Source organism: Phacochoerus africanus, chromosome 4 (genome assembly GCF_016906955.1).
Source record: "Phacochoerus africanus isolate WHEZ1 chromosome 4, ROS_Pafr_v1, whole genome shotgun sequence".
Classification (NCBI taxonomy): Eukaryota; Metazoa; Chordata; class Mammalia; order Artiodactyla; family Suidae; genus Phacochoerus; species Phacochoerus africanus.
The window spans coordinates 119,309,288-119,323,461 of NC_062547.1; the positions used below are offsets into that span (position 1 = coordinate 119,309,288).

At 38.9% G+C, this 14,174-nt stretch overlaps 1 protein-coding gene across 3 annotated transcripts in view; it reads right to left on the reverse strand.

The window, feature by feature from the left end:
* Positions 1-344: 344 nt before the first annotated feature.
* The window catches only part of TRIM36 (tripartite motif containing 36), a 45,289-nt gene continuing 31,459 nt past the window's right edge, over positions 345-14,174 (reverse strand). For 2 of the 3 annotated variants that reach the window (XM_047778443.1, XM_047778442.1), the window contains 5 exons: positions 13,542-13,795; positions 13,179-13,303; positions 8,028-8,318; positions 4,123-4,420; positions 391-2,450 (listed from right to left, as the gene is read on the reverse strand). In XM_047778443.1, coding sequence (XP_047634399.1) covers positions 2,096-2,450; positions 4,123-4,420; positions 8,028-8,318; positions 13,179-13,303; positions 13,542-13,795 — 1,323 coding nt within the window. In that variant the 3' untranslated portion in view covers positions 391-2,095. Of the gene's footprint in view, positions 2,451-4,122; positions 4,421-8,027; positions 8,319-13,178; positions 13,304-13,541; positions 13,796-14,174 lie in introns of all 3 variants that reach the window. The other variant, XM_047778441.1, reaches the window with a different exon arrangement.

Sequence of the window (14,174 nt, forward strand, 5' to 3'; positions counted from 1 at the left end):
TTTCAGTAAATAGGCTCCACAGTACCACACAATCCCCAGATGGTTGGATCCTTGCAGGTAGAACCGAGGACACACAGGACCAACTGGAAAGTTGTACTCGATTTTCAGCTGCATGGAGGGGGTCATCCTTAACCCCACAATATTCACGGGTCAATTTAAATTAGTTTATGTTAAGCTCTTCTAATGATCACTCCCACAAGAATTAAAGCTAGTAAATGCCCCCAATAATTTTATGTAAAACTTTAGCTCTAAGTTAATACACTCAGTCAAATATCTTTTCATAAACCGTTTCCATTTTCCATACAAACACAGTGAAAATTCCTGGAATGCAGATTTCAATAATTACACTTGACTTACTTTTAATTTTTATTAAAAATGAAAGAAGCCCAGAACAATTTATATGCAACTATACAACATTTTAAGCGGTTTTCCTACTCCTATTAAAGCTTTATACTTAAAATGTCTACATGATATGTGCTTCACAGGCTTAAGACTACCAAACTTTACCACACATGTGACTTGAGCAGCTTTATTGCACAATGATCCACAGAACACTGCATATGTGTTTAGTTCAGCCTATGTCATAAAGTGCTATTCAGAGGTGGGAAAGTAACAAAGCTTACTAAACACCAAAATTGTCCATGATATTTTCCTACTCAGGTCAGGTAAAAAAAAAAAAAGCTAATTTAGTGCTACCAGCCTAAATAACGGATTTCCATTTTAAAAAGTATATTTATAATGAAAAAGAAAAAAAAAAAACAAAGAGCTGAGGGTTTTGGTTAGTCAACTGAAATACATCAAAAACATTCAAAAGTGATTAATGCTAAATGCCTAACAATCTAGTTTCTGAATACCCAACTTCAAAAAAAACCTAACCAGCTTAAATAAAACCACCCAAGAAAGAACATCTTTCAAAAATGAAGATAAAATTTAGATAACATGTAATTCCACAAATTCAAAGAATCTGCAATTTTTAAAAGGGTACACACAGTCATTGTGATTTTAATTATTATCCCTAAACAATTAAATGTGTATTTTCACTTATCTTACAATGCTTACTACCAATGAGCCACAGAAAATGCCATACAGCTGATCAGACAGTTACTCCTTCACATTTTATAGTATATGTAATGACACTAAAAATAGATCATGAACTTTTCAAATTTGTAAACATAAACCAGGACAATCTGATATGTAATAATTGGGCCAAAAAAATGAAAATTACAAGACAAAAAAAGAGAGCAAAAGAATATGATAATTATTAGTACCTTCACTAATATTTATGAAAAATAATTATCTGTATAAGCTCAAATATTTTCATAGAGCAACTAACAAAAAAAATTTGAAGAAAAATATTTCCGAAAAAATCATATGAAGTGAAAAGCTTCATGTTTTAGCCAAGAATTTGGTGTTTCCTGCAAGAAACCATGTTTTCCACACATGCAGGTATGGGCATTACAGCTAAGAGAACTCTTAAAAATATCCTTAAGAATACAGTTTGTGGTCTTAAAAAAAAAAAAAAAAAAAAAGGTAGTATTCATTTTCCAGGCAATATATCCTTACTATTAAATACATAATTTTCCATTTAAATATACTACCTTTTCTATGGCCTTTTTCTTTTTAGCTATATCTATACCTTTGTTTTCCTATTAGAAACAAACACATGACACAATGCTTAGTACTAATTTCTATCCATAAGGCTTTTAAAAAATATCTTCTCTTAGGACATAAACATGATATTAAAAAAAAAAACACAAAAGAAGAATAAATATTCTTGCAGCCCTCTGTCCCCCACCCCACAAAAAGGAATGTAGTATCAGCAACACAAGCTGACATAAATAAATGGATTTCCCGTGCATAAAAAGACAATATCCAGTTAACCATTTCGGTGTTAACTAGCATAGAGTATCTTCTCCTCATCATTTGTGAAAGGCAGAAGGGCTGTTTAGGTTTGCTTTGTTTTAGGAAGAAACATACACAAAAAACAAGTGTGGTGACAGAACATTTAGATGACATGTAATTAGTTACGAAGGTTAACACCAAGGCATTATTTTGCTCACATTTTTTATCCTTAAGTCACATCAGATGCTTAAAACTACATGTTCTCTTGGTATTCTAGATATTTTGCTGTGATGGGTTCTTCAAGCTGGATTCCGCCACTGCCCATTAATGCAAATGCTGGATACATAGTATGCGAACAATCCACTTGGCGTTCGTAAAGGCATTTCATGTGATCCATATCATAAAAACCCACTTTGCCTTTATCATAGTCGAGGAAAACCCCTATACTTGTTGGCATGGGAAGAACTCTATTTTCAGGTTCATTAGAAGAAGTAGGTGACTTGGGTATAAAAAATTTCTTCATGCCTATAGTAACTAATGTAAAGGGTTGTGAAGAATCAAAACAGGCATCTTCACTGCCGCTGTCATGCCCACTGTCTTGCTCGTACCTAAAACACAAAGCAGAATCTTAGCTGTCTCATCATCCCCATGCCTTCAAGTAGCTTCAAAACATTTTCACAGTATACACTGAGTTAAAATGGAAATAATTTGTACATCAAAACCTTTCTGTTAAACTATAATCACTTAAAAACCTAAGGACTACACACTGCCACTTAGAATTACACCACAGATTCAGCCCCAAATTCTCATGAAGTATCCATTTTTACCTAGATATATATACAGATGAGAACCTTAAAAAATTAATAATTTTGGCATATCAAAAAATAAAGCAAGGGAGTTCCCATTGTGGCTCAGCAGTAACAAATCTGACCGTTTCCATGAGGATGCGTGTTCAATCCCTGGCGTTGCTCAGTGGTCTGAGGATCCAGCGTTGCCATGAGCTGTGGTGTAAATCGCAGATGTGGCTCAGATCCCACATTGATGTGGCTGTAGCTATGATTCAACCCCCAGCCTGGGAACTTCCATATGCCACGGGTTCAACCCTAAAAGGCAAAAAAAAATTTTTTAAATAAAAAAATAAAGCAGGGGGAAGAGAACTGAAGTGCCTTGATAAAGACTGAATATTTATTGCACAAAATCATATATGAAAAAATAAAAAATGAAGACAGGCCCCCTAATCCATGAAATTACCAGACTAAGTAAAATAAACGGACACTGCAAAATAACGCAGGAGAAAAAAGCATGTCTCCTTCTCCCCTCTAAGAATTGTATTTCCTGGTTGGAATTTCTGTGTAGATCTATGATGTAAGCAAGTATTATGAAGAGTCCCCCTCACCCCTTGATTATAAAACAGTAGCACCTTAAAAGAAAATTTTGATACAAAGTTTCTTCCACTGTTTTCTCTGTGCCTAGTTTGGTTCTTACATACTTGTGATTATACTACATGAACAATTTTAATCGGGTCTTTTCACTTCTAACATTTCTCATGTTATAAACTCTTTTAACATTATTAGTAATAATCTACCAAGTAGACGTACTAGTGTGTTTTAGTAACTATTTCCCTATTTCAATTTTCATTGTTAGTTCAACTTATCATCTTGGTGCTACAAGTTCTTCCTATCACTCAGATTGGTGATCTGGGATTTCTGTAGACATGAGTGGTCAAAAATGGTTTGTCTGGACTGGTTCACCCTACACCTTCTAACAAAACTGAACTGTACAGTCTCAACTAAGTGGTCAATCTCAAAAAAATGGAATTCTTCATCATGGAAACACACTGACCATGACCTAATTCTGTAAACACATACGGGACAGTTTAAAGTAACTGTATTCCTTAACAAAAGAGCAAGTTAATTATCACAGTCATGAAATATGGCATTTAGAGGCATTTCACTATTTACATAATTTTTAATCACATAATTAGGGTGACTGACGTCAAAGACTTCTAAATTCTAAATTGCAAAACTACAAGATAACCAAGAAGAACCTAAAACAGGCTCATGTCCTCACAGCATCCAAAATTAACTGCTGAATCTCATTATTCACTGACTCCTTTTCTTAGCCAGCCACACAAGCTTGGCCCAAACACCTGAAACTAAGAAATGCATATTCTAAAAACTAAATATTCTAAATGCAATAAGTAAACCCAGGTCTATTTTCTATGGTTAGTTTTGAAAGAATCAAAGAAGTATCAAGTTCCAGATCAATAAAAGAATCTACCTTGGACTAACTGCATCTCGGGGAGACCGAAGCCATTCTTGGAGTTTATCACTGGAAGCAACTCCCACTTTTACCAGGTAGGAATATGGTTCCACTCGGAAGGCCCAAAAGTGTTTTCCTTTTGTAATTCCAACATCTCCAATGATGTAGTCCAGAGTTGTGTAATAACCCACTTGGATCCGTTCTGCAGCAAGCAGAAGGTTAAATCCAGCTCTGCTCTCTACGCGGTCTCTCTTCAAGTTCAGCAAGAGGTGTTCATTATTATAGCCACATTTCTCATCAAAAAGGAAGCTGAAAACTGTTAAGAGAGTTCACAATTAGCCTGCAAATTATTTATTAGCATTTCTGCAGTTCATGGCTAAATTTGACAGGTTTTTCAGACAGAAATGATTAAAAAGAAACAAGAAGAGGACTACCCTAGGCAAACAATAACAAACCAAAACCCCAACTTAGAAATAATTTCCACTAAAGTACCTGAAAATCTTCAGAAATTTCCAAACAGAAGAAACATTTTAAATGTATGAGAAATTTATGAATGTAGCCCCTTGGAACAGATTCAGCAAATCTATCATATTTTACACAATTGAATCTGTCCTTTCATCTCTAATATAAGAGTTGTACACTTTCAAAAATATCTATATGTTTTCTTAAAGTTTTATTCCAAATTTTAGAAATCTAAAAAACACTGGCAATTTTAATAAGGTCTTTCCCTTACTAATTAAGATGGCAGACATGAGAAAGTGTAGAGCATTAAGAAAAAAAAAAAAAGCACAGGCTTTGGGTTCAGAGACTTGGGTTTGAGATGCCAGCTCAAGCATTTAATCAGGGTTGAACCTGAACTTTAATTATTATTATTTTTTTTTTTTGGTCTTTTGTCTATTTAGGGCTGCACCCGAAGCATATGGAGGTTCCAAGGCTAGGGGTTGAATCGGAGTTACAGCAGCTGGCCTACGCCACAGCCACAGCAACGCCAGATCCGAGCCACGTCTGCGACCTACACCACAGCTCACAGCAACACCGGATGCTTAACCCACTGAGAGAGGCCAGGGATCGAAGCCCCTTCCTCATGGATACTAGTCAGGTTTGTTAACCATTGAGCCATGATGGGAACTCCTGAACTTTAATTTCCTTAATTACAGAATGGCGATAACGACTTTCCTAAGTCTATCAACTCAAATTCATTAAGCCTAACATCTACGGATGTTAGCCCCAAAAGTAGAAATGATCCAAATGGCATCGACAGATGAACTGATAAAGAAAATGTTGTACATACATACCGTGAAATACTATTCAGCCTAAAAAAGTAAGGAAATTCTGATACATATACTACACGGGTGACCCTTAAACCATTCACAAAAGATCGTATTAATCCACTCACATGAGACACTTACAATAGGCAGATTCATAGAGGCAGAGGTAGAACAGAGGTTACCAGGTTCTGAGGGGGAGGGAGATGGGGAATTATTGCTCAAGGAGCATAGCATGTCAGGTTTGGAAACATGAAAATGTTCCAGAGATTATGAATGGTGATGGTTGCACAACACGGTTGAATGTAGTCAATGCCACTGATCTGTACACTTAAAAATGGTTCAAATGGAAAAATGTTAACTATATTATACCACAATTTTAAAAGACTGCTAACAAAGAACTCCCACTGTGGCGGAACGGGATTGGCAGCATCTTGGAAGTGCTGGGATGTTGTTAAATTCCTGGCCCAGCACTGTGGGTTAAGGATCTGGCATTGTCACAGCTTCAGCTTAGACTGAGACTGCAGCTAGGATATGATCTCTGGCCCGGAAGCTCCTTATGCCTCTAGGCAGCCGAAAAATAAACAGAAAAACTGCTAACAAGCTAAAACCATTCTCCATATGTGATGCTGAGATGTGACCATTCTTCCAGGTTATATCTATGGTCCTGGCATGGTAATTCATGCTTGCTTCCTTTCAATTTCAAAAGTCTTCCAGTTTGCAAAATAAGTTTAGATGGTCACCCTACTCATATGGCTTCTCTCAGAGAAAAGGCAGACAGCTTTTAACATTTCCTTTTCTCCTTCCCCCTCCACTTTGTCACTGAAAACAGCAGCTACTTCCAGATTTCTTTTTTCTTCCACTTCTAGTTCAGAGGGACTCAAAAAGAAAGCAGAAACTGCATAAGCTATAAAATATTTACTTAAGTCTTGCAAATGCATCCTGAAGCTCTCTTTTGGGTTTTATTAAAATTCAAGAAAAATAACTTTAGCCAACCCTATTAGTTTTTTTTTTTTTTTAATTAGCCACAATGTATATGAAAAACAAAGAGTTAATAGTACACTCTGGACCAAAAGAGAAGGAAGGGGAGAGCATACAAAATATAGGAACAGGGAGTTCTCTGATGGCCTAGCGGGTTGAGGCTCCTGCGTTCTCACCGCTGTGGCTCTGGTTGCTGCTGTGCGGCGTAGGTTCAATCCCTGGCCCAGGAATTCCCACATACTGCCTGTGTGGCAAAAAAGAAAAAAAAATACAAAAAAAAAAAACCCAAGAGAACCTGAAATAAACGTTGCAACTCTCATTAAAAAAAAAAAATATATATATATATATATATATATATATATAGAGAGAGAGAGAGAGAGAGAGAGAGAGAGAGAGAGAGAGAGAGAGAGAGAGAGAGAGGGAGGAACATAAGCCACTACAAACAGGTAGGAGCAACAGGGTCTAAAAGCCAAGTGCAGGGACCTCTAAGGCAGTGACCAACAGGGCAGAATGATTTTTCCACTCACCAGAATGAGCACAACTTTGGTTCTAAATGTCCCTTATCCATGGAAATAGCACAGTGAATATCAACTGGCCTGTTAAGTCTCTCATTCTATAAAAAAATCGGTAACATTCTATCAAAACAGACACTGTTGTTTTGTTTTATTTTTTTTTTGTCTTTTTGCCTTTTCGAGGGCCACTTCCTACGGCATATGGAGGTTCCCAGGCTAGGGGTCGAAGCAGAGCTGTAGCCGCTGGTCTACGCCAGAGCCATAGCAACTCAGGATCCGAGCTGCGTCTGCAACCTACACCACAGCTCACAGCAACACCAGACCTTTAACCCACTGAGCAAGGCCTGGGATCAAAGCCGCAACCTCATGGTTCCTAGTCGGATTCGTTAACCACTGCGCCACGACAGGAACTCCAAAACAGACACTGTTTAAGTAGCACCAGCGATTTCTAACTTGGAAAGGGAAAAACGAGGGTTGCTGGGCAGGAGCAGCTTTTAGTATGGGGAAAAAGCTATCTGTGTGGTTCTTTGTTTGATTGATTGATTGATTGATTTTTGCCACATCTGCACCATGTGGAACTTCCCATGCCAGGGATCGAACCCAAGCCACAGTAGCCACCCGAGCCACTGCAGTGACAACACCAGACCCTTAACCCACTACATCACAGGAGAGTCCCATGTGGTTCTAATACATGCCTTCCAACCCCATGAGCTAATCATCACTGACTTAGAAAAGCCAGACAAGTCAGAATTAGGTAGTTAGAACTATACTTCATGTTATTATACCATTTTTAAAATATCTGCTGAGATTCTATGTGAATAGAGATGTCTATAAAGTGATCAAAAAATAGAGAATTATACTAATTAAAACCTAAGGTAGCATTTGTTATTTCAACCCCAAATTAACAGCCCTGCTCATTCAAATGTCTTTACGTTTTTCTATCTCTGACGTCAGTCAGAAATCGAATCCTGTTCTCAGGCAACATGGTGAAATTCAAGTATTCAGTCTATTTCTAAATCTCAGCTAGGTATGGAATCGAGTTTTCTAGACTCTTTTACAATAAAGGTGGTTTAATGTAGGTCTACATGGACACATTAACTGGCTTATTTTTTTTATCCTGGTCTCTTTCAACCCCACGTTTTTCTGTTCCCAGCGTTCACATTACCTGGAGCTGGAGGAGTATGAAGGATCAATTCTCTGCTACAAGGACTGCAGATTGAGCCCTTGTAGGCTCTTACTCTGAAGGCATAGTTACAATTGCTTTCAAGATCCGAAATAACTTTACTTGTGCCAAACACTTCTGTCTCATTCCAAGACAACATTTCTTCATCTCTATTAATCTTCCGATACTCGAGGACATAGCTATCAGCTTTATCCTTTCCTGGATGGTACCAATTTATCAAAGCATTGTTATAAATTTTGCTCTGTTCCTCATTGATCTCTGGCACATCTATGCCTGAAAGAATTATGAAATAGAAAACAATGTTAAAATACTATTTCAGAACCCTTTTCCTCAGTAAAAATGGTATATTGACAATACTTCTAGGATTACTCTACTATCCAAGAACTTTCTAAATGTATAATACTGTGTATAAGAAAAAGAGTAATTCCTGCAAATACAACAACGTCACAGACTCTGAGGACATGCTAAGGGAATAAGCCAGACATAGAAAGACAAATATTGACTGCGTGGTTCCCCTTATGTGAAGTTTTGTGGGTTTTGGTTTTGGTTCTTTTTCTTTTAAGGGCCGCAACAGCAGCATACGGAGGTTCCCAGGCTAGGGGTCTAATCAGAGCTGTAGCCACTGGCCTACACACAGCCACAGCAACACTGGATCCAAGCCATGTGTGCAACCTACTCCACAGCTCACGGCAACGCTGGATCCTTAACCCACTGAGCAAGGCCAGGGATCGAACCTGTGTCCTCATGGATCTTAATCGGATTTGTTAACTGCTGAGCCACGACAGGAACTCCTACTTGAAACAGGCATATTCATAAAATGAAAGATTGGAATGGTTGTTACCAGGGGCTGGGGGGCAGGGAGAAATGGGCACTTAGTAACCAACAAGCATAATGTTTCAGTTAAACCATATGCACAAGCCTTCAAGACCTGCGGTACAGGGGTTCCCATTGTGGTTCAGTGGAAATGAATCTGAACTATGAATCTAAACTACCTTTACATTGCTGGGAAAATCTAGCAACCGTGAGGATGCATGTTTGATCCCTGGCCTCAGTGGGTTAAGGATCTAGCATTGCCATGAGCTGTGGTGTAGGTCGCAGATACCGCTCGGATCTGGCGTTGCTGTGGTTGTGGTGTAGGATGCAGATGTAGCTCCTATTCTACCCGTAGCCTGGGAACCACCATATGCTTCGAGTGCAGCCCTAAAAAAAAAGACAAAAAAAAAAGATCTGCGGTATGACACTGTGTCTCAGACAACATTGCTGTACTGTACACCCAAAGTGTGTTAAAATAATAAGACATCAGGATAAGTTTTATCACAATAAAATTTTAAAAGAAAAATCAAGATTTTAGAAGATATATTTATGTTTATAACTGAAAGGGGAAAGACAAGAGATAAAATTAGTAAGACTCAGTTTTACCTTTACGTATTAACTCTGAAACACTGTGTTAAAATTTTTAACCATAAACCCTTCAATTTCCATCTACTGAATAACAACCCCAGACTTGAAATTTCTAATATATGTCCTCCTATGAATATATATATTTTTTTGGTCTTTTAGGGCCACAGCCACAGCATATGGAGGTTCCCAGGCTAGCGGTCCAATCGGAGCTGTAGCCACTGGCCTACACCACAGCCACAGCAACGCCAGATCCCAGCCGCATATGCATCCTATACTACCACTCACGGCAACACTGGATCCTTAACGCACTGAGCAAGGCCAGGGATAAAACCCACGTCCTCATTGATACCAGTAAGGTTTGTTAACCAGTGAGCCATGAGGGGAACTCCCCCTATAAATAATTATTTTATTTATTTATTTGTTTTTTGGCTTTTTGCCTTTTCTAGGGCCGCACCCACAGCATATGAAGGTTCCCAGGCTAAGGGTCGAATCGGAGCTGCAGCCGCTGGCCAGTGCCACAGCCACAGCAAAGAGGGATCTGAGCCATGTCTGAGACCTACACCACAGCTCACACAACGCCGGGTCCTTAACCCACTGAGCAAGGCCAGGGATCGAACCTGCAACCTCATGGTTCCTAGTCGGATTTGTTAACCACTGAACAGTGACGGGAACGCCATATAAATAATTATTTTAATAAATGTTTTAACATCTAAGTTTGGTGAGTATAATAAATAAGCTTGAATAAAACATTACATAATTTTCTTTCATATTTTTTTCCACAGAGTTGCAAAGCAATTTAAATGACTTTTTCTTGGTATAAATGAGGTGTGTATATTTGTGTGTGTGTGTGTATGCCACACCTGTGGCATATGGAAGTTCTCAGGATTGAATCTGAGCTACAGCTGAAGCAACACCAGATCCTTAACCCACTGGGCCGACCTGGGGATCGAACCTGCACCTCAGCAGTGACCCCAGCCACTGCAGAGACTGCCTGATCCTTAACCTGCTACACCACAGCAGGAACTCTAAACAAGGCATGTATTTTTGTGAGAGAATCCGAACCTACATAAAACGTACACACAAAAATTAAGTAACTCAAAGATAATCACTTCAACACTTTTGTACAGCTCCTGCCAGTATTTTCCTCCCAGTGGCATTCCACTATATGGATGCATCAGCACTTATTTTTAGAAACATGCTTCTAATTTTTCACTAAAAACAATGATTAAAATATCACAGCTAAATGTGCACATTCATAATCCTTTCCACAGACTAAATTCCAAAAAGCTTAACTGCTCTGGTCATATGCTAAGAATAAACTGTAAGAGTACATACACACACACACACACACACATATTTATGTGATCAAATGACAGAGAAATACATGCAATGAAAAGTAGAAGTCCCCGTCTTCCCCTTATCCTCCAGTTATGTATAATCAATAGTTAAGCATAAACATGTCTCTGTGTGCATTTGTGCAACTAAACGTTATGCAGCTATGAGATCAGAAAAGTCATCCAAACTACATTTTTGGTTTTTTGTTTTGCTTTTTAGGGCTGCACCCATGACATATGGAAGTTCCCAGGCTGGGAGCAGAATCAGTGCTACAGCTGCTGGCCTATGCCACAGCCATGCCAGATCCGAGCTGCGTCTGCAACCTATACCGCAGCTCGCGGCAACAGCAGATCCTTAACTCACTAAGAGAGGCCAGGCATTGAATCCCCGTCCTCATGGATACTAGTCGGATTCATTACCGCTGAGCCATGACAGGAACTCCCAAACTACATTTTGAAGTTAAAAAAAAAAAAAAAAATCTAGTTACAGAATAACACAATTGGTATGCCCTACCTTATACTCCTTTCTTTTTTTGAAACAAAGCTTACTAAAAAAATTGGCATGCAGGAAAAAATGAGGAGAGCATCCACCAAACCAGGAAGCAAGGGTACTACTTTCCACTCCAACCCATCCATGTTACTGGTTCTTTCTATGCGCTGGCATAACCCGTGATGAGCCACCCTCAAGCTCTTCTTTCCAAAGTCTGTTAGGGGGTCCCCAGGGGAGGGAGGACTTTGTGCTCCTTGGTAAACTAGCATATAGATGAAAAACAATTCAAGTATACATTGTGAAAAAAAGGGGGAGCACAAACTATGAAACAGATTCAGCATTTCAAATACCACCACATATTTGGAAAAGCAAGATCATCAGAACAGACAAGATAAGTCTATAACTGAAAGGGGATTCAGGTATTGATTTGAAGAGAAAAGCAGTCACAGTAATAATCCTTCAGAGTTTTTACCTTTCAACAAAACAAATTTCCTTTGACTGAAAATCTACACATCTATACCTATATGGTCTTTAAATTCTAAGTATTCTTTTGCAAGGACTAACTGCTCGCCCTGACCAGAAGAGGAATGTGAGGGAGATGAACAAGGTGTGAAGAGAGAAAGGAAAGAAGGCCTCCCTACTGGGCAGCAGCAGAACACAAACAGGAGCAAATGTGAGGGGCTAAACTGTGTGCCCCAAAATTCACATGATGAAGTTCTAGCCCCTAGTACCTCAGAATATGGCTTTATTTGGAGAGAGGGTCTTTAAAGAAGTAACAAGGTTAAAAATCAGGTCATTAGGGTGGACCCTAGTCCAGGATGACTAATATGGCTGGAACCCTTACAAGAAGAAATCTGGACACACATACGTATAGAGGGACAACCTCCACCTAGACGCCTGAGTGAGGCCTCGGAAAAAACCAACCCTACCAACAGCTTCATCTCAGACTTCCAGCCTCTAGAGTCCTAAGAAAATTAATTTCTACCCAGTCTATAGCAGCCCTAACAAACGCTGCTCTAGGGGAACTCACACACGCAAAAGAATTCCCTGACAAAGATATTCAACGGGTGGAGTTCCCACTGTGGCACAGTGGGCGAAGGATCTGAGTTGCTACAGCTGCTGTATGAGCTGCAACTGCAGCTTGGATTTGATCCCTGGCCCAGGAACTTCCATATGCTGTGGGTGTGGCTGAAAGAGAAAAAAAAAAAATGTTCAACAGAGTATTGCTTACAGTAGATAAAAAGCAGAAAGAGCCTGTCGCTCAGAAGGAAAATTTACATAATACAATACTATATAGAGTTAAAATACAGCAGCTGTAAACCAGAACTTCATGTATTAACAAATATTTATCTAAAACTTGAATTCTCAAAAAAGCATTTTACAAAAAAAAAAAAATACAATGAGATGCCATTCACACAGTATTCAAAAACATACAAACTAAGATAATCTAGCTTTTGTGCATAAAAATATGGTTATAGGGGAGTTCCCGTCGTGGCGCAGTGGTTAACAAATCCAACTAGGAACCATGAGGTTGCGGGTTCGTTTCCTGCCCTTGCTCAGTGGGTTAAGGATCCGGCGTTGCTGTGAGCTGTGGTGTAGGTCGCAGACGCAGCTCGGATCCCGCGTTGCTGTGGCTCTGGCATAGGCCAGCAGCTGCAGTTCCAATTAGACCCCTAGCCTGGGAACCTCCACATGCCGCAGGAGCAGCCCAAGAAATGGCAAAAAGACAAAAAAAAAATATGGTTATAAAAGCATAAATGGGATATGAATTTAGGCTATGATGGTCTAGACAAGTGAGATGCCGCTTTATATAAGGTCAAACCGAAGAGAATTTGTGTTTCTTTGCCCAGTTCGAACTAAAGAACTAAAGAGACTAAAATAGCGAGGGTTTGCCATTACTAAACTTACCACTAGAGAAAAAGGACAATTCTCCAAGCAGCTCTGTTTGTTTAGAGGTATTAACAACGTAGTCTTCAAAGGAAGTCTGAGCCGCAGGTCTAAAACTCTTCAGGGATTCTGTAGCTTTCTGGATTCTACAGACAGATATAATACATTTTATACAAAAAAAAAAAAAAAGATTCTTTCAAAAGGCAAATCAGATCAAATATGTGCAACATATTAAGAGAAGAAAACCTCACTCGACATTCTAGTTAAGAGTGAAACAAGAGGTAGGGCCCACAAGAGCATTACGAGCCCCTCAGAGCTACTGCTCAAAACACAGCGGCATCTGAGGATGGGGTCCTGAAGAGATTCTTGGTCAAAACCAAGTACCTGAGGTGGAGCTGTTTGGCGGTCTGTACAAAGCAGGACTGATCTGTCTCCTTCAGCACTTCCTGAGCATATCCCACGAGCCCACTGTTCTCCAGCAGCCCCTGATACTCTTCCATTTGAGTCTGAAATTTGTCTAATCTGAGTTTCTTAGATGTATCAATTGCTTTCAAAACAGACGATTTCCTCTCTTCTAGGACTTCAAAGAGCTTTTCAAAATGTGTAACTGCTTCTTCTTTAGCCCGCTCTCCATTACACTGTTTTAAAACAAGCGAAGTGTTACCTCATCTGCTAAGACCAAATGTCTTTGCACAGCAGAGCCAAAATTCAACAAGACAAACCCAAACGCTGCAAAGAAAAAGATTTTGTCTCTTTGAAGTTTTCAGAATAATTTGGCATCAAATACACTTAGCTAGGAATGACCAGCAACTTTTAGACATACTTTGTAATTTTATAATATTGTTTTTCCTTAAGCTTTTGATCTCTAAAGCCCAACATTCAATTTGTATACAAAAAGAACTTGACATAGAAATTAACTGATTTAGTTAAAGACACAGGAAATACAATTCTGCAGTTATTTATATTTATTCATTCCTAATTCAGGAAACTTTACCATTCCACCATATTCCTTTTTTT